This window comes from Phascolarctos cinereus, unplaced genomic scaffold, assembly GCF_003287225.1.
Source record: "Phascolarctos cinereus isolate Bilbo 61053 unplaced genomic scaffold, phaCin_HiC Scaffold_7;HRSCAF=346, whole genome shotgun sequence".
In the NCBI taxonomy this organism is placed as follows: domain Eukaryota; kingdom Metazoa; phylum Chordata; class Mammalia; order Diprotodontia; family Phascolarctidae; genus Phascolarctos; species Phascolarctos cinereus.
The window spans coordinates 171,301,773-171,321,841 of NW_027556180.1; the positions used below are offsets into that span (position 1 = coordinate 171,301,773).

General features: G+C 39.5%; 1 protein-coding gene across 2 annotated transcripts in view; it reads right to left on the reverse strand.

Moving 5' to 3' along the window:
* GAS6 (growth arrest specific 6) overlaps positions 1-20,069 on the reverse strand; it is an 86,163-nt gene that overhangs the window by 33,785 nt on the left and 32,309 nt on the right. For both annotated transcript variants that reach the window (XM_078147341.1, XM_020965173.2), the window contains exons 3-6: positions 18,587-18,611; positions 15,727-15,789; positions 4,880-5,002; positions 2,086-2,208 (exon numbers count right to left, since the gene is read on the reverse strand). In XM_078147341.1, the coding sequence (XP_078003467.1) occupies positions 2,086-2,208; positions 4,880-5,002; positions 15,727-15,789; positions 18,587-18,611 (334 nt within the window). The remainder of the gene's footprint in view (positions 1-2,085; positions 2,209-4,879; positions 5,003-15,726; positions 15,790-18,586; positions 18,612-20,069) is intronic.

Below are 20,069 nucleotides of genomic sequence, written 5' to 3' on the forward strand. Positions count from 1 at the left end.
CCATAGAAGTCTTTCCTGATGCCAGACAGTTGTGAGTTAGTGGTCTCTTCCTCCTCAAATTACCTTTTATTTACTTATTTCTGAATCTGTTATAACTTCTACTTGAATGTAAACTCCTTGAGAGCAGAAATAATATTTCATTTTTTATTGGTGCTATCTCAGTGTCTAAGCAGGGCCTTCCACATTGTGGGTGCCTGATAAATGTTTAGTAAATTAAATTACGGGCTGATTTAAAAAAATATGCTTAAATTATTAATGGAAGTAGATTTTTTCGATTGAACCCTCAGATTCCTTAATACTTCATCCAACAGTTAAATGCCAAAGACAATTGAAATAGATTTGGGACTCAAGGAGTTTGTAGTCTTTGCAGGGAGAAAACACATACAACATACAGAGAAGGGTAGAAGGGGTGCTTAAGCTAACTTTTGAAGGAAATAAGGGACTCTCAGACTCTAAGAGGAGGGGAGGAATGTTAGAGCTGAAAGCTGCCTTATAACTGTCTAGCCCAACTTGCTCATTTTACATGTGAGGATCTGAAGCCCAGAAGTGAAGTTGGCACATCTGGGTAATAGGAGAGCCAGGTTCATGGGAACTCCAGACTCCTGACTCACTTTCTGTTATGTTCAATCCACTCTACCCTTCTTGACTAGAAGAACAACAGGTAGTCAGAAAAGGATCTGATGGCAGATGTGAGGTTTCTATCTTTGGAGATCTTAAAAGAGTGATTATCTAAAAGAATGGAAGCAGTCTTTTCAAAACAATTCACCTGTTGGGTTTAAATTTCATTGTCCTTGACTTGGATATGATGCAAGGCAAACAAAAATGACAGGGCAATGCAAAATCTGTCATTTACAGTGCTCTAGGGTTTGTAAAACACTTTTCTTTGGAGCCTCACAACAAAAGTAGGCTGTAGGGAGAGAAGGAAGGGAATAAGCATTTATATAGCACCTACTATATGCCAGGTACTATTTTAAGTGCTTTTTAAAACCAAATATTATCTCATCTGATCCTCACATTTACCCTGTGAGGTAGATGCTGTTATTATCTCCATTTTACAGTTGAGGAAACTGAGGCAACTAGTGATTAAATGGCTTGCCCACAGTCACACAGATAGTAAATGTCTGAGGTCACATTTGAACCCAGGTCTTCCTGGCTTTATGGAGGGGGAGAAAATTACCCTCATTGGAAGACTTGAGTGCAATGTTAAAAGCCTGTATGGTATCTTGTGCAAGCAGGGTACAGCTAGATCCTATGTGGAGTGGCTCCCCTGCACCCCTTCATACATACATAGACTTAAAGGGCACATTCTAAAGAAGAGGCAAGGATACAGAGACCAGCTGGGCTTATCAGCTGCCTCTCTTGAATTAGAATATTTGAGAAGGGAACAGGAGACCATGAAAGGTACAATCTTCTAGTAGGGATAGTTAGGTGGAATAATCGATTGATATGCGCTCAATGGATAAATGGGAGGCACATGGGGTTTTTGTTTTTTTATCAGCAGGCTGCATTAAGCCCAGTGACCCCCATGATATTGGCTTGGTTCCTCTTGAAATGTCCCAGCTGCGAGTTTCATCCCCAGCATAGGAAGTAATGCCAAAACAGCAAACTTGTGTATAATAAGCCCATCGAGACTGGAGAGAGTCATAACAATTGGCCCTGCCAAGCCTCTCCCCTCTTCCCAACTCAGGATGTGAGGGCTGATCAGCTGGACCAATCTCGGCCAGTTCCAACCCACAAATTCTCTGGTGAGTCATTTTAATGTTATGGTGTTGGAGAGTGGAGCCTAGGGACCACTGGCATGCCTAGGCATGTACTGACTTTCTCCTGGCTCCTTTCCCCCTCTCCCTCTCAGCCCACGATCAGAAAAGGTCCCATAGTTCTCCAGAAGCTTCTTTTAGGGAGAGCAAACACTACTTCATGCAGCTGGCAATTAGAAAGGCACAACTGCAGAGAGAAAAGGGGGTGAGGAGCGCAGGAATTAGAGGAAGACCTAGAGAAGAAGTCATGGTATCTTGATGCACAATTGCCAGGTGGCCCCAATTGACTCACAACTTTGAACTGAAGTCCAAGTAGACCTTGCCTTACCTTCACAGGTCTTATTGTTGGGGAGGAGATTGTAGCCACTGTAACACCCACAGGAGAAGCCACCAACCCGGTTGTAACAGATTTGATTGCAGCCCCCATTCTGGTGGCTACATTCATTGATATCTAAAAGTAAAGACAAAGGTAACTTGGGATGACTGAATAGCATAATAACATAAAGAGACTTTATAACAGTGTATATCCTATGTCACATTTGTCCCCAGACCCTCAAATTGATGATTAACCCTTGGGTGTTGACCCAAATTTCAGAGGCAACAAAATTATTATCTAGGGCGAAAAAGACACTTCATTGGAATCTTCTTTGGTTAGGTTTTTAAAAGTCAGAAAGTTTATAAGAAGCAGGAAACTGGTAGAAACTAGACTCAGAAGATCATAGATCTTGAGATAGAAGGGGCCTTTAGAGGTCAATCTAACCCAACCTGCTCATTTTATAGATGTAGAACCCAGGGTACAGAAATGAAGCCATTTGTCCAAGGTCAGAGTCAGTTATTGAACGAGCCAGGACTAGAATCCAGATCTCTGAATTCCTGGACCAATTTCTCTCTCCTCCAAATCATGTTACTCATATAAAACACTCTTGCAGGCACAGGTTCAGAAGATCATAGGTTGAGAGCAGAAAAGGGCTTTAGAGAGCACTGAATCCAACTTCTCCATTTTGCAGATGAGGAAATTAAGGTACAGTGAGGTTAAGTGATTTACCCAGGATCATATATCTAGGCCGACCCCTTTATTTGACAGATGTGGAATGAAGGCCCAGAGAAGGCCCAAGGTGACTCATCTAGCTAATTAATGGCAGAGGTATAAGCTGATTCTAGATCTTTTATGCTAGAGTTCTTTGCACTGTAACAGACTGTAACTTTTTCCTTTTGGGAAACCTTACCTTTTTGGAGAAAGGACCCCATAGCTTTCTCCCTATTTCTCAAAATCACAGAATCTCTTTATTGGTAGGGACTTCAAAAGCTGTCTTGTCCAACCTGTGCCCACAAGAGTTCCCTCCATCAGGCAAGTGGTCATCCAGTCTTGGCTGGAAGATCTCTTGGGGGAGGCAACCCACTGTCTCCAGAGGCAGCTCATTCCAATTGGGGATCTATTTGACAGGAATACGAAGCCTAAATTTGCCTATTCCAATGATTTCTCCTAGTTCTGTCTTCTGAGGCTAAGAAGAACATAACCAAATTTCTCTTTCATGGAATCCCTTCAAATCCTTGAAGATGGCTACTATATTCCCCTTGACTGCTCTCTCCAGACTAAATATCACTTGTTCTTTCCACTAGTCTTTGTACAGCATAAACTTGAGACTTCCATCCTTGTGCCCTCTTCTAGAAACTCTTCAGTTGAACAATATCCTTCCAAAGACATAATGTCCAGGAATGATGACAATACTCCAGGTAGGGTTTGATTGGAATAGAATACATTCTATTCTCTCTTCCTTATTCCTCAAAGCCCAATATCAAGTTATAGCTTTTTCTGGGGAGGAAAGGCTGTCACATCACATTGTTGAATCATACTGATCTTATAATTCCCCCGATCCCTTAGATTTCCTTCAGAGAAACTGCTGTCTAATCACTTTCCTTCATCTTGTGATGGTGACATCTATTAACACTGATTTCATTCAATTGGTTCTAGCCTGTCAGTCATTTTTGGACCCTGTTGCCATGCCTCACTTTGGGTCATCTGAACATTTGTCATCTATGCCTTTATCTAAGTTATGAATAAAATATTAAACAGCGTAGGATCAAACCCAGATCCTTGGAACACTCAATGGGAGACTCCTTTGGAAGTAGCCATTAAACAGTTGTCAATCACTGTTCTTTGGCCCCAGCCATTTAACTAGTTCTGAATAAATGTCATTAACCTATTAGCCCACATCACTCTGTCTTTTCCATAGGAATAGCATGAGAAACTTTGTCAAATGTTTTGTTAAAATCTGGTCAAACTATATCTGTAGCATTACCTCTCAAGGATAATTTGGCTTTGCATTAGAAAAGCCCCTCTGGGTATATATCCTGTCACACACATTTGGGTTTCTTATTCTTCCTCCTGGGTAACGTCTGCCCAGTGTTGGCAATGTCACAGATGTTTGAATTGGAAGAACACAGGATTGACATGGCTAGCAGTATCAACACATACAATGCTCACTTTCTTCTTGGAACCCAACTGGGTGCCAGGTTTAAAAATAATCTCTTCTCCCATCTCACATTCTGTGGTCCTATCCCCTTGGCTGAAGGCAGTTCCCAATTCTCCTGGAAGTACAAAGAAGGAATTCCATTTCTACCCTGCTTTGTCTCAGGCCAGAGTCAGGATCCTGTGTCTGGGGCAAGACAAGGGTTTAGCACTCTACAGAAATTGGCAGAAGGGAAGTGAGAGAGAGGAGAGAAGGAAATAAGGGATTAACAGAAGAAAAGATTTTGTTCCCTACCCTCTAAATTCAAATAGACTTGTACATATAACCTTCCTTTTAAATAGTGATTTGTGATTTACAAAGGGCTTTTTTCACAACAACCATTGTGAGGTAGGTACCAAAGTATTATTATCCCCATTTTGCTGGTGGGGAAACTAAAGCAGAGGTGAAGTGACTTACCCAAAGTCACATAGCAAGAAACCAGAAGGGCCAAGACTAGAATCAAAATAAGCTCAACTTCAAATATAGAGAATGTTCCTTCTATTCAACCACACTACAGGTTGTCCTAAGTATCTATGTCCTAGCTTTTAAGCCATCAGGTGAGGTGTGTAGTAGCAAGAAAGATACCAACAGTCAGAAGGCATTTCTTTTTACCTTGATCACAAATTCTTCCACTCCAGCCAGCTTTACATTGGCAGTAGAAAGTCCCCATCAGATCCTGACAATTTACTGTTCCTTTTCTCTCACAGGGATATGGTGTACACTGGTCTGGCAAATCTGATTTTTAAAACAATAAAACACAAAGGACAAAGGAAACATCTCAGGAAAGTTACTCCAATAATATTTGCAACTTTCTTACTTATTTGTCTCTGATAAGTGAGAGGAGCATGAAGGAACAAATACAGATGGTCTCCTCAAACAGCCCCCCAGCCCACAAGGCAATCAAGTCTTGAGAGGAATTTCGATGGAAAATGGTAAGGCAAGTACATCGTCTGTCACTGAGACTGTGTGAGCATAGAACTATCCTCCCCACATTGGCTGTCAGACCAGCAGTACCAGTATTCTCACCTTTTGCATGGTGGTTGGTAGAAGACACAGCATGTTGTTCTAAACATATTTCAATGGCCAATTTCAGGGAAAAAAAATTCTGATAAACTCTGGAGTAAAGAGCGGCCCACCCACTTCAACCAGATGGAAACATTGCTGTGACCCAGAAATGTTCAAGAGTCTGGGGTGAAGAAAGCAAGAGAAGGACCTTGGCTTTCTCCCAAGGATCCCAGAGGACCTCCCAAGGAGAAAAATCAAATGGAATCATTCCACTTGACCCAAAAGGCTTCCAGACTAATTCAAAACATCTTTTATCTCCCTAATTACAACTTTTCTCAGTAGGCCAAGCCAGGCCCAGGGATGTAACCTGCCATTGATGCTTAGCTAAAATTCCCATCATCTTCAGTGAATGTTCCTTTCACAGGGAATATTAGCAGAGGATAACTGTGAGGTTACTGCACCCTCCCTTTCTGCTAAGCCACAAGCATGCCAGTCATAGGTAGACGAATCTCTCTGAAATAAGGTATTGCCTCAAAGGAGCTAAAATATTTTCCCTCCACAACTGAGTATTCTGGCTTGAAAGGGACCTTAAAAAAATTTCATTGGATGCCTTTATTTTTCCAATTAATTTTATACTCTGAGATAGAATTTGTCTCATTCTCTCACTTCTTTTCTCCATTTCCCTTCTTCCCAACCCCCCACCTCAATACTCCTAAGAAGTTTCAAATCTAAACTTGTATTTCCAAAGTGACTGGAATTTCTGGTTGGGTTTGCTCACTTTGATTCAATCAATGCAACAAGGAAACCTCATTTCTAAATGAATTTCAACTGATCTGGGACAAGTGATGACAAGCTGAACTGGGCATAATAAGTACATAGTTAAACATTTGCATAATTCCAGCCTGTTGTTTTAAGGGCCTCATGGTTAAAGGAACAAATCCCATTTAGCTGCTTTTCAGACAGAGAGTAGGTTCTCACCAGCATAACTGAAGTTTCCATGATGCAGTCCAATACAGCACCCAACAGAAACAATGTCACAGAGACAGGAAAACTCCCCAAATGTGACAATTAGGTAATCCAAAAGTTTAAGAAGTTTCTACCATACAGGGCTTAGAGTTATTATTATACACAGACGTCAAAGAATATTTGCACAATGCCCATTGCTATATCAAAAGTCTCAATGGCTGGAATTTCCGGGAGATTGGAAGGGGGAGGGCACACCAGGGAGGGAAGGAAGAGGGCTAAGGATAGGAGGTTGCTATGTAATAGACTTTAAATTGCCAAGATTTCATCTCTATAACCACTGTCTTCTCTAATTTGAGACACCGAACAGTTTCATTAAACACTTGTTGACTTTTTCACAACCTTGCTCAGCCATGGTATTCCGCATAGTGAAGAAAAGGGGCATTGTTCAGAGACAGGTGTGTTACCCTTGTTGCATTCCTTGAAAGCTCCATAATCTCATTCTTTTTGTCTCAGGTATTAACCCCTTGGACTTAAGTGCTACCCAATCAGTTTCTATCCTACAAGGAGTCCCAGAATAGCAAGAGACGGGGCTCCCTAAATTTATGTTAGAAAACATAAATGAGCCCTTTTTCCTTCAGCCTTTGACTTTTTGGGCTCAGAATGCAGATCACTGACTCTTTAAAAAAATATCTAGCTAAAGAGCTGAATAAAGTCCAGTAGATGAGCGGTGGCTAGTGTGGAATGCCTCCTCAATGCTGATCAGGCCTCCCTTGATGCATGTGAGGCTGAAACTGGCTTTTTAGCTGTCGTTAGCTCACATTGAGTCTTCAGGCCACGAAAGCCTTCAAGTCTATTTCATATGACCTGTTGTTTAGCCACATTTGCCCCATTCTATATTTGTCAGATTCATGTTTCGAATCCATGCATTTATACCTATTAAATTTCATCTTATTAAAACAAATACTGCTCAATTGTGATGTTAAATTTTGCCACATAAACCTGATCCTGTCCTTCTCTATTCTATGTAATTTGGGTTTAACTGATAGGTTGTACAGTATGCCTGCCGCATACTATCCGACTTTGAAGTGGCCCAGACTAAGGAGCAGAGGATGAACTCCCCCAGCACATACTAGGCCCATGGGGCCTTGGGTCTTAAGATGCTCTGGATAACCTTGGAGTTCCTTCTGAGCTAAATAGGGTCACATCATGGAAATAGGGCCCTGGCTCAACAGTAATATGCTTACCGCTACTAGTTCAATGTGAAATTTTATTTAATACTTATACTTAAAAACATACTTTATCTCACTTGATCTCCAACAACATTGAGAAGGCCTAGACAGGTGACTTATCCAAAGAATGAAAATGGTTGCCATTTTGGGGGGGGATCCTTTGGGGAAGGGGAATAAAGAAATATTATATCTGCTTTAAATATACCTTTCTCACATACGAATAATGCAAATAAAATATAGTAGGCTAATTTTAAAGATATCAGTTGCCCATGTTAGTTAAAAAGATAGATTCAGTGTCTCTTCTCTGTGCCATATTTTCTCATTTCGTACTCAGTCACTCAATATGAGGACCATAGGATTTTAACAGTTGGAAGGTACCTTTTGAAGCCTACAGAGGTAAGAGACTTATCCAAAGTCAAGCATTCTTTCCACTCCAGCTTACTCAAGTGAATCCTGCGGAATCTTGTACAATTTAAGACCACCGCAGCCATATAGAAAGGAATCTTTTTTCTCAAGGGAATATGCCTTTGTGATAAAACCAAGTATAGGATTACTTGTACTTGGAGGTGTTGTATTACAGACCATGAAATGAATGGCATCATCCATAGGACTGGGTACCACTCACAGATCCATGGAGCCATAGGACCACAGATTTACAGCCAGAAAGGACCTTAAGCCATCTAATCCAAGCCCCTCATTTTACAGATAAAGAAACGGAGGCTCAGAGAAGTCGTGTTTTGCCCAGGATCACACAATTAGTGGGTATCAGAATCAGGGTGTGAATTCAAGTCTTCTAGCATCTAAGTTTAACGACCTCTCAGATCATTTTGATTTCACCTTGTGTTTGGAGTGGATAAATGAGAGATTGGCTTAAAGGCTAATGCTTATATCTAGGAAAACATGCAGTACAGAACACCAATGGGGAATTTTCCCTCTTGATTATCAACAAATGTTTTATTGGTAAAGCTTCTTTCACTACCCTTGTACCTGAAGAAATCACAGAAGAATAGCATTTATGTTTGGTTTTCTGGCTGACCTTCCAACAGTTGGTCATCTGATTGCACAGTTGTAGTGGTGGCAGTTGTTACTTTTGTTGTTTTGCATCATCCATGCCACTTTGATTTGGCATGAATAATAACATTGCCCATGGTTTCAATCCTGAGAGTCACTTTAGCTCCCTGAAGGAGACATTAGATCACACAACATTCAAAGAAGGATGAAAAGCTGGCAATGTGAGAGCTTCTCTCTGTAGCTAAGTAATCTTGCATAATTGTTCTTTAGTGTCTTAGCAAGTTCCTCCTTGACCTTGACAGCAGACCTTAAACTTTGTTTGTTTTGTAGAAATTCCAGCCAGCAAAACACTTGCAAAATTTTAGACCCAAGATAGCCTCTTGATATATTTTTAAGATACTTGCATAGTTGATTTTGGTCGGTTACCAATAAATATCTTTTCCTATTAAATGAGTAGCAGGTTGGGTCCAGCAATAAAAAGTAGTAATGATGAAACATTAAAAACAGGATTAAAGAATTAAAGAGTAACATAAAGCCAATGAAATTCATCTACAGGTAAAAGCCTAAATGTTCTAAATCTCTCTTTTCTCAATATTGCTCATTTGGAAACTACACCTTTATACTTTATGCATTAGTTTCATGGCTGTGTTTATTCCTTTGGTTCATCTGCAATATGAAATACCTGGTCTCCAGAGGACTTTGGGGGGAAAAAAAAGCATGGATGACAAAGGCAAATACATCACTGGAACAAAGATTGAAATGCCTCACCAACAGTGGGTAGGTGCTTTGTCTTGATATAGGAAAAATAATTTGGTGACTGCTGCTCCCGCTGTGCAACAATCCTTTTACTAATCTTTTCAGCATGCCTGGGTCTGCTCGTAAATACTTAGGGATTACTTAGGGATGGGGATATGTAGAAGGATAACTTTTCTTCTTTTTATTTTTTTTAATTAAAATTTTTAATCTGTGAAAATCTGCCTTTTCTCCTTTCTATCTTTCCTGCTTTTCCAATTGAGAAAGAAAGAAAAGGAGGAAGGAAAAGAGGAAGGGAGGAAGAAAAAGAAAGAAAGGAATCCTATTAGAACCATGTATAATCAAGTAAAACAAATTCCCACATTGGCCATATCCAAAAGAAATATATCTCAAGCTGCATGGAATTCTTTGCCTTTCTTATCAGGAGGTGAAAAGCATGTTTCATCATGAGTTCTCTGGAATTGTGGTTGGCTATTATGCTGAAGAGTACAATAAGTGTTTCAGAGTAGTTTGTCTTTATAATATTGTCGTCATTATATAAATTGTTCTGGTTCTGCTCACTTCACTCTGCATTGGATCATACAAATTTTCCAGGTTTCTTTAAAACCATCTCCTTTATAATTTCTTACAGCACAATAGTCTTCCATAACATTTATATATCACAATTTGTTCAGCCATTGCCCAATTAATGGGGCATCCCCTCATTTTCTGTCTTTGCTATCACAAAGAGAGCTACTACAAATATTTTTTGGGTAAATTCTTAGAGTTTGTTTTGTTTGGGTCTAATCTACCTTTCTTCTTATGTCCCTATTTCACTTCTCTCCTTTCCGTCCTGTTTAGTGAAATATATTTCTGAATCCAACTATGTGTGTGTGTGTGTGTGTGTGTGTGTGTGTGTGTGTGTGTTTCCCTCCTTTGACCAGCTGAGATCAGAGTGAAGTTCAAATGACACCTACTATCCTTACTCTTTTAACCTTATTTCTATAGACTTCTGCTTGCATACCCTGATTATGAGAAATACCTTTCCCAATCTTTCCTCTCCTTTCCCCCCCTAATATATTCCTATTAACTTCTTGTCACATTCTTCTTTTCAGATCAAGATATAGCAGACTTACACCCAGATCTTCTGTCTAATTAGACTTTTTCTATGACCCTTGATGATGTTAGAGTTCTGAGGAGACACACGTCCCTATATTAAAATGTAAATAGATGATCCTTGTTTAGTCACTTATGATTATTCTATATGTTTACTTTTATTTATTTATTTATATTTCCCTTGTTTAGTCACTTATGATTATTCCTATATTTTTACTTTTTTATATTTCCCTTGATTCCTGTGTTTGCACTTCAGAGTTTCTATATAGCTTTGGTCTTTTAAACAGGAATGCATGGAAGTTCTCTATTTCATTCGTGATCCATTTCCCCCCAGGAGGATTATACTTAGTTTTGCTGGGTGAATTGTTCTCGGTTGTAAGCCTATATCTTTTGCCTTCTGGAATATCATATTCCAATCTCTTCACTTTTTTTTTATAGTGGTGGCTGCCAAATTGTGTGTGATCCTGACTACAGCTCATTCTTGAATTCTTTCTGATTTCTTTAAGTATTTTTTTCTTTGCCCTGGAAACTGAATTTTGGCTATAATATTCTTGTGAGTTTTCATTTTGAAATTGCTTTTAGGAGGTGACTGGTAGATTTCTATTTCCATTTTGCCTTCTCTTTCTGTGATTTGGACAGTTTTCTCTTAGGTTTTCTTGAAATATGTGGAGAGTTTTTTTGTTCATGGCTTTTAAGTAATCCAATCATTCTTAAATGGTTTGTTTTCCAACTCATTTGTTTCTGTTACTAGATGCCTTTCATTTTCTTCTACTTTTACAGTCTTCAACTTTGTTTATTTCTTGTTATTTCATTTATTTTTGGTTCATTCTAATTTTCAGGAAGTTTGTCGCTTGGATATGATTTTGTATCTCTTGTGCCAAGCTGTGAATTCCCTTTCCAGTTTTTTATTCCATTGCTCTCATCTCATTTATAAAAATAAAAAAATAAACATTTTAAACTTTTGCTTCATCTCTTCCATGAATTCCAGTTTAACTTGTGAGCAAGCTATGTTTTCCTTTGAGGCTTTGCTTGTAGATATTTTGGAATCATTCTCTTCTGGATTTATGTCTTGAGCATCCCTGTCACCAAAATTACTCTTTATAATGAGATTCTTTTCATTGTTTGCTTATTTTTCCAGCCTGCTTCCTGACTCTGGACTTTATGTAGGGCTGGGCTCTGTGCACTTCTTGAGAGAATGTCTGGGCTGGTTTTGCTGCTGCTTTCTTGGAGTATTGATCATTGTGTTTTTCTAGTATTTTAGGGACAGTTCAGGCTGGGAACCTGAAAACTTTCACTGCTTCCAAGGTGGTTTGGACCAATGCAAAGTCTTACTGCTGCTTTCTTGGTGTGAGCTCTGCAAGTGTCTGACCTGGACTTGGTTCTGAACAACATGCCTGTTAGCTTGCCCTATTTGGTGTTTTAGTAGACTCCTGCTGGACTTAGCTTGGTCTTAAAGCTAGAAATGAGACCCTACTCTGTTCCTAGCTTCTGCTTGCTACTAAACTTGCTCATTGTTCAGTAAAAAAGAACCTACAATGGTCACATCTCATCCCTAGGCTTAAGTGCCCTCCTCAGTCAATCCTAGATCTGTGAACCAGAACTGGGTAGTGAGCAACGGAGCTGCCAGTTGGAGCATATACTTTTACCCTTCTCAAACTTAGGTTTAACTGTGCTAGGCCTTGAGATCTCTTGCCCTGGTGTATAGCCTCTCCCTGCACTGGAATGCTCTGCATGGCCATTCCTGGCTATACCATGCCCTTGGTGTCTACAGACTTTGTTGTCTATCTCCCAGTGCTGCCCTAGACTGGGAAAAAATGACTCACTGTGATTTTTCTCTTGGATTCTCTTATCAGGATTCAGCCTAGTCTATTTCTGGATGTATTCAGAAAAGTTAGGGAGGGAGCTTGCTGTACTTCTTCCTGTTACTGCCCTATCTTGTCTCTGCCCTTTTTGTGAGGGATAGTTTTTTTTAAAGAATCCTCGAATATTATGAGTTGGAAGAAACCTTAGAGATCAGATTTTCCAACTTAGTGAAAGATTAAGAAATGGAGGCCAGGGGAGGGAGAGTGACTTACCCAAGGTCAAATAGCTAATTAAAAAAAAAAGTAGAACAAGGACTAGAATTCAAGTTTCCTGAATCTCAGTGCAGTCTGGGTCCACTAAGCTACAATTATCACACAATTTCCAAACAACCACTGTTTCACCTAAACACATATGCCCCCAAAAGATTTTTTTTTAATTTCTCACTCCCATTTTAGTAGGAAATTTAATCAGACAGATAAAGGAGTGAATGAGAAATAGAGTTACTTAACAGGACCCTTAAAAAATCCACCATCTGCTTTCCTGGCTATGTATTTGGCAGAAAAGCTGGACCAAAACCCTGTCAGAAAGGTCTTTTTCTGAGCTGAATGGTTGGACTGGACTCTTCACAAGTGGCATCAAGGACCGAGTTGTTCAGGAGATAAAGAATTTATCTTGGCCTCAGCAGAAAGCTGTGTTTCAGGAAAGGGAGGAAGGAACTAGTTTGTTGCTGTGGAATGGAATGTGAAACATTTGCTGACTGACAAAAGAATACTTTTCTCTGTTATATTTTGGGTCCCCCCCCCAAGTATTTCAGGGTGACAACAAGTAGTAACTCAGGCTTCATACTACATACAGCACCCTTTGTTTGTTTTGACTCTACAGAAGGAGAGACAGGAGATTTCCCCCCCATGGAATCTGATATAGGCACAGGGGACGGGAAGAGGGTTTGTAGAATTCATCAACCCTTGTCTTAGTCAAAGTCCATGTGAGCTTCCACCTCATTTTGACACAGAGACACTGAGAGATAAAATAATGCAAAACACTTAAGAAAGGGCAAAGCAGCTGAAAAAAAAATCATGTGCAATAAATATTGATGCCAAAAGCCCCATTTCCCCTAAACCAAAATGTTTTAGTACTTGCAGAACTGTTTGGCTCTGAGAGGAGGAAAATGGAAATGTCTATACCTTTTGGAAAACAAGACTAAACAGTTGAGCTTCTTAACATTAGGAGACCCTGAAAACTAAGGAAATGGAATGCTGTAGGCTTTGGGCCAGGGATTCTTGTCCTAGTGTCTGTGGACAGATTTCAAGGGTCCAAGAACTTGGATAGTAGGGAAAAAGCCTATCTTTATTTTAATGTAATTGATTTCTTTTATAATTCTGTGTATTTTATTTTATGCATTTAATAACATTCAGAGCAGATTATAGCCTTCACAGACTTCCATGACATACAAAAAGAGGTTAAAAATACTTGCTTTAGGCAAATGCTAGGCCCCCTAAGTGTCCACAGTGGTGAATGTCTTTTTAGTCAAGTCACCCCCTCAACTCACAAAGAACAAAACATGTTGATTGAGTATTATGTGTAGGACACTAACAAAGACAGAAAGGAAACAGTAGCACACCCCCTACATACAAGATTCAAACCCCCTTATCTCTGTCCTTACAGGATCCAGAAATGTAAGTCTTTGGGAAATTGAGTAATTGTTTCCACAGGCTAAGGAGCTCATATTATCTCTTTAGTTTTAATAGGCTTGTACAATCAACCAAAAATCAGTAAAAACTAATCCATGGTGTGTATTGAACATGAAAGGAAACACTGTTAGTCGTTGGAATGTAAGCTCTTTGAGGACAGGGGCTTTCATTTTGGTCTTTGTGACCCCGGGTCTAGTACAGTGTCTAGTACGTAGTAGGTATTTTATAAATGCTTGTTGATTGATAGTTCAGCAAACAAACAAACAAATAAAGGGTAAAAAAAAGCTTTACCAGGTCAGCATATGGCTACTGACTCTGTGTTATCACCTGCTTGTTAAGGGAGAGAGTTGTTCTTGTCCTACCTGACTCTTTTGGCATGATGCTGTTGACAGTCTTTGCAACCTGTCACCAACACCCACAAATGCTTTGTGTGTGAGGGAGGCCATCATATTATTCTAGTTTATTGGAATGGAAATCATATATGAAATGTCTAGTGGAAGAAGAAACACAAGATTAAATCACCAGTGGACTAGTGTCCAGGGAGGCAGACTTTGTTGCTCATTAACTATTTAATCTCCCAGGAATGCTCAGTCCCAACAGGAGTGCTTTATATACCCTGTCTCATTTGACTTGATCTTCACCATAACCACCACCACCATCATTCTTGTCAAATAATAATAATAATAATAATAATGATAAAACCCACGTGTCTAGAGTATTTTCAGGTTTACAAAGTACTTTCTTTACAACAGCTCTAGGAATCAGAATAGTAAAAGAATCATTATCCTTATTTTACACAGGAAGAAACAGATTCAAAGAAATTAAGTGGTTTGCTAGTCATGTAGAAAGAGACAAAGCATGAACTCAAGCCTAGCTCTGATGGCAAGTTCAGTTCTCTTTTGACCTTGGGAAGGGCTATGCTTCTCATCTTAAGACATTTTAAAAAATACTTTGAACAACCCTATCACAACCCACGAATCTGGTTAATCCCACGTATTCATGAAAATGAGTTATTTATTTCCCCAATACTTTTCCTTGCTGTCAGAAATTCCAATGCAGTTCAGTTAAATAGAATTCAATTCAATTCAATTTAATGAGGAATTGTGGAGCGCCTACTAAGCAGCAATTTAATGGAGGGAGCTAGGTGGCTCAGAGGACAGAGTGCTGGATTCTTTAAATCCATCCTCTGACACTTACTAGCTGTCTGACCTTCAGTAAGCCATTTAACCTCCATTTGCCTTAATTTCTTCAACTATAAAATGGGGATAATAATAGCAGTTGCTTCCCAGGGTTGTTGAGAGAATCAAATGAGATAATAATTGTAAAATGCTTAGTACAGTGCTGGGCACATAGTAGGTGCTATATAAATGATTTTATGATTATGCTTATTATTAAGCACAAAGCACTATCCTCAACGCTGTTGATTCAAAGAGGAAAAAAAGAAAAAAAAACACAGTCTTATTCCACAGAGTTTTTGCCTTCTACTAAATATGCGGTAGTGGTGGTGAGGGGAATGCAACATAGCACAGATAATTACTGTACTTGTGTGCACAGGTACACACTTATAGGTAGGTACAAAGTACATGCAAAGTAAATACATTGTAATTTCTGGGGTTGAGGAAAGATCTTGGACAAAAGGTGGCACCTGATCTGAGCCTTGGTAGAAGTGCTGAATTGGGAGTGGTAGAGGTGAGGAGAGAGAACGTTCCACAGACAGCCAGTGCAAAAAATTTAAAAAAAACCCCGAAACCGACACCCCCAAACAACAAAGACAGTCCTTAGAGATGAACTCCTAGCCTCTTCAGGAGAAAGAAGGTACTTGGAATTCTTCCCTTAAACGAAGACTAAAATTCATATCCAGTTAAACATAGTATTTGGAATAAGAGCTAATAGGAAAGAGACTTACCACGAACACATGAAATGAAATTTACATTTCTGGCATAGGGGGAACCATATTTCGCAATGCACTCTGCAGGAAGAGAAAGACACATGTTTATTATAATAAACTGCTATGAGATGGTCAGATTTGAAAATGGCTACTATTATATCTTAAGCAATACTTGGGAGAGGAAATTCATGTATATAGTATTCCAGATGGATTATATCATATAAATACAAAATTTTCCTAGTTAATACAAACTCCTCAACTCTAACAAAAATGAGAATTACTCAAACTAGAACAGGCTACCCAAGACTCTACGAGGTATCAAAAAATAAAGTAAACTTTAACATCTACTCAACTAAAGTAGTTATTATATAGCAACACATCTGACAATGTACACTGAAGTCTCTGACATGCGAGTACAGATAGCCAACATGTGACAAATCATAGATTACAGCTGGAAGGGACTTTCTGAGTTCATTAAGCCCAATCCCAGAGTCCCAGAGTCCCAGAGAAGTTAAATGACTTGCCCAGGGTCAAACGGCTAGTAAGTGTCTGAGGTAGGATTTGAATTGAGGTCTTCTTGATTTCCAATCTAGTGCACTCCCTATCAAAGGCACATAAATGGCCCAGGAATTGTTTTTAATTTGAAAAGTCATCGTGAATTGAGAAAATTCCTTCCAAGATTAGAACCTAAGTCTCTCTGCCTCCGAAGTGTAACACTTTTCCTATTACGTTCCTATAGGCAGCCAGGGAGACCTGAGTTCAAATCTAGCTTTAGATACTTAGTCGTTGGGTAACCCTGGGCAAGTCACTTAGCCTCTGTCTGCCTTAGTTTCCTCAGCTGTAAAATGGGGATAATTATAGCACCTACTTTACAGGCTTGTTGTGAGGATCAAAAGGGATAATATTTGTAAACGTTTGAACATCTTGCTGTTCAGTCATTTTTCAGTCATGTCCAACTTTTCGTGACCTCATTTGGAGTTTTCTTGACAAAGTTACCAGAATGGCTTGCCATTTCCTTCTCTGGTTCATTTCATAGATGAGGAAACTGAGGCAAACAGGGGGAAGTGACTTGCCCAAGGTCATGCAGCTATGAAGTGTCTGAGGCCAGATTTTAACTCAGGAGGATGAGTCTTCCTGAGTCTAGGCCCAGCGCTCTATCCACCTCACCACCTAGCTGCCATGCCTAGCACACAGAAGGTACTTAATAAATGCTTGTTTTTTTTCTTCTGTGAAAAATGATTTTTCTTAGTAATCATCATCTTGCAAACTCAGAGCTTCCCCATCCCCCTTTCTTTCTAAGTTCAGTCCTTCTGAAGAAGGACATTAAGATGTAATCTAAATGGGTCCATTCCTGTTCATTGTGCTGCCCAGACAGGTCTGAGAGAATGTTGATTCCTCCCTATTGTCAAGACAGGTGATATGGAAATTGATGTCTCTTTGACAGATATTGAGTGACCTGGGTCACATACTGAAAGACTTGCATTTTAATATAGCCCACCCCCCCAGAGTTGATTGGCATCCCTTGGGAACACCTACTCTTCAAAGGGCATATAACATAACACACCCCCCAAAATCCCAGTTCGAGCCAGTTCTGAACTGGCCCCCTTGGGGATGGCAGTTTTGGACTGAACTCCCATGCAATGCATTTCAAGCCAGCTTGAGAGAAATTAAACCGTGGAGACACACATCCTGATTTCATTTGTCTCTTCTTAGAGAAGACCCTGTCTTCAGATTGGGGTTTGTGGGGTTCATGAGGTTCTTAGGGTTCACACTTCTTACACCATGCTGCCCCTCTGAAGTTTAATGAGGTCCCATTAGATACAGGAAAATATCTATAGTGCCTACAGGAAGGAATGACTCCAATCTCAGAGTCTAGATCAGAGGTGGGATACCTGTGGCCTCGAGGCCACATATGGCCTTTTTTGGTCCTTGGGTATGGTCTTTTGACTGAATGAATCCAAGTTTTAGAAAACAAATTCTTTTCTTAAGGGGATTTGTTCTGTGAAGTTTGAATTCAGTCAAAGGGCCACACTTGAGGACCTAGAGGGCCACATGTGGTCTTGAGGCTGCAGGTTCCCCATCCCTGGTCTAGATGGTCTTCTATATGCAGAGGTTCTTATTCTTTCCCACAACATTATGGGTAAATTCCTTCAGCTACAACTATTCTAATAAGTATTTCTACCAGGAGGGTCCATATCCAGTGTATAGAAAGAATAGGATCTGAGGTAGGGATAGGAATCCCAAACCCCATTCCTTTGCACATAAAAGAATCTCTGTCCTGATCCCTGTCCCTGAAAGATGTCAAGATTTTCATCGCGAGTCAATTATAATGTATTATGGAAGTACTGAACAGGAATTTTAGGCAGAAATATATTTTATTTCTAGTCAAAATTTGGGCCCCAGAAATGAGTTTTTGAAAGCATAAAGTCAGTGGGAAATTTACAAATATGTCTTCTATAAACAACTACTTTGGAGCATGGGTCCTTACCCATGCTCCTTTCTGACCATACCATAGCATTATGGATTTTGAATTGTAAAGGATTTTAAGACCATCTGATCCAACTCTATCATTTTACATATAAAGAATAGCAAAATGAGAATTCAAATCCAGATTCTCTAGCATTCTTTTCACCATGCCTCATGCAGACTATTTCTAAATAATTCAGACAGAATATCAGCCAAACTGTGTTTTAGACAATGCCTTTAGGCTCAGCTAATATGGGTCACTTAGGTGGAAACCACATCAATCTATAATTAAGCAATTCTCTCCACTTAAGTTATATGTAGGCGAAGCCTCATAATTGTGCTTTGCACTTATCCAATATAAAGTACATCTTCCCACAATGCCAATGAAAGAAAAGTTGTAATTAAGACTCACCTAAATATCTTGGGTAAAAATATTCCTATGGGGGGGAAAAAAAGAAAAAGGGTTGATTAGCACAATTGGTTTCATGATACAACCAGCAGTTAGCTAATGGCTGGTGGCTCATACCAGTTAACCCACAGCCCAAGTTTGAGGCCAACCTGGATATTCTTTTTCCTAAATGGATTAAGATACTCACTATCTTGGAAGTAATGCACTGGATGAGTAGTGAAAAATAACAAAAAATGCTGGCACTGTCTTGGAGAAGTTCTTGACAAATGAGTCACAGAATAAACATTGGCAATAACTGTCCATAAAGCCACTTAACTCCACTATCCAAGAGGTAAAGCATTGGCCGTGAAACAGTAAGAGAAATCAGTGGATAAAAATTGAAGAGAAAAGTAGAGAATTAACTAGCTACCTGTTTGTCCTTTCCTTTCCAACAGCAGGGCTCTCATGCAATGGTATCTGTTGCTATACCCTCTGTACAAAGTGACACTTCTTACTCTGAATGGAGAGGCAGATAAGAGAAAAAGCTAAAGATGCAGTATGACTTCTACTAAACAGCTGATGGACTTTCTCACTCAGGGTACCCACAGAAAGTTGTTCTAATGGCACTGCAAGATGGCCAACATTAGTGGCCTTGGGAGACTTGGGAGAAGGATTCATTCAGGATGCAACTTTCTCTTAGACTTTGATTAACTCAAGAGTCCTATCCAAGGAATATAAGATATTAAGATCTAGGAATGGCCATCTAGTCTAACCCCTTATTTTACAGATAAGAAAATTCAGGCCCAGGGTAGTTTGGATTTGAACCCAGTTCCCTGACTTCAAAACCAATGCTTTTCCCATTGAACCATGACTTGGAAAACTTGGTAATTCTGCACAATTAATCCCATGCACCTTCCAATTGCTTGCAAAAATTCTTGTGAAATAAATTGATTAAAGGAGTTATATCAGGGCACCATATATGAAATCTCCTCTCTCCAAATCAGTACAAGAGTGATGAACAAAGGGTGGAAGGGTGAGAAATCAAGGATATAAATGACTCAAGGGGGAAGGGGCTAGCAATGAACTCAAAGAAAAAGATTCAGAGCCAGTACTTGACATTGACTGCTGACGGGAGCTGATTGTCAGGTAGATCAGCAGAAGGATGTCGGTACTGGATCAACCTATCTGTTGAGTCTGAATCCTATGGAATTCTTTAGGATTTTGCTGTTACAGAACTGGCATTGTCACTCATATGCTATATTCCATAGAGACAGTACTGATATTTTGACTAACCCCCTAAAAAAACCCTGGTATGCCAAGTATAATACAAACAGGCAATTAGATTGTAGATAATATGACTTTGCCCTCTTGGTCTTCTAAACTGATGAACAATTCTGGACACCTAGAAAAATTATGAGATTTACCAGGTTTCAAACAAAATGTGTTTATTTAACTTGGTTTAACCACAAAGACCCATTGATGTAATAAATTCACCTTACAAGCCTAT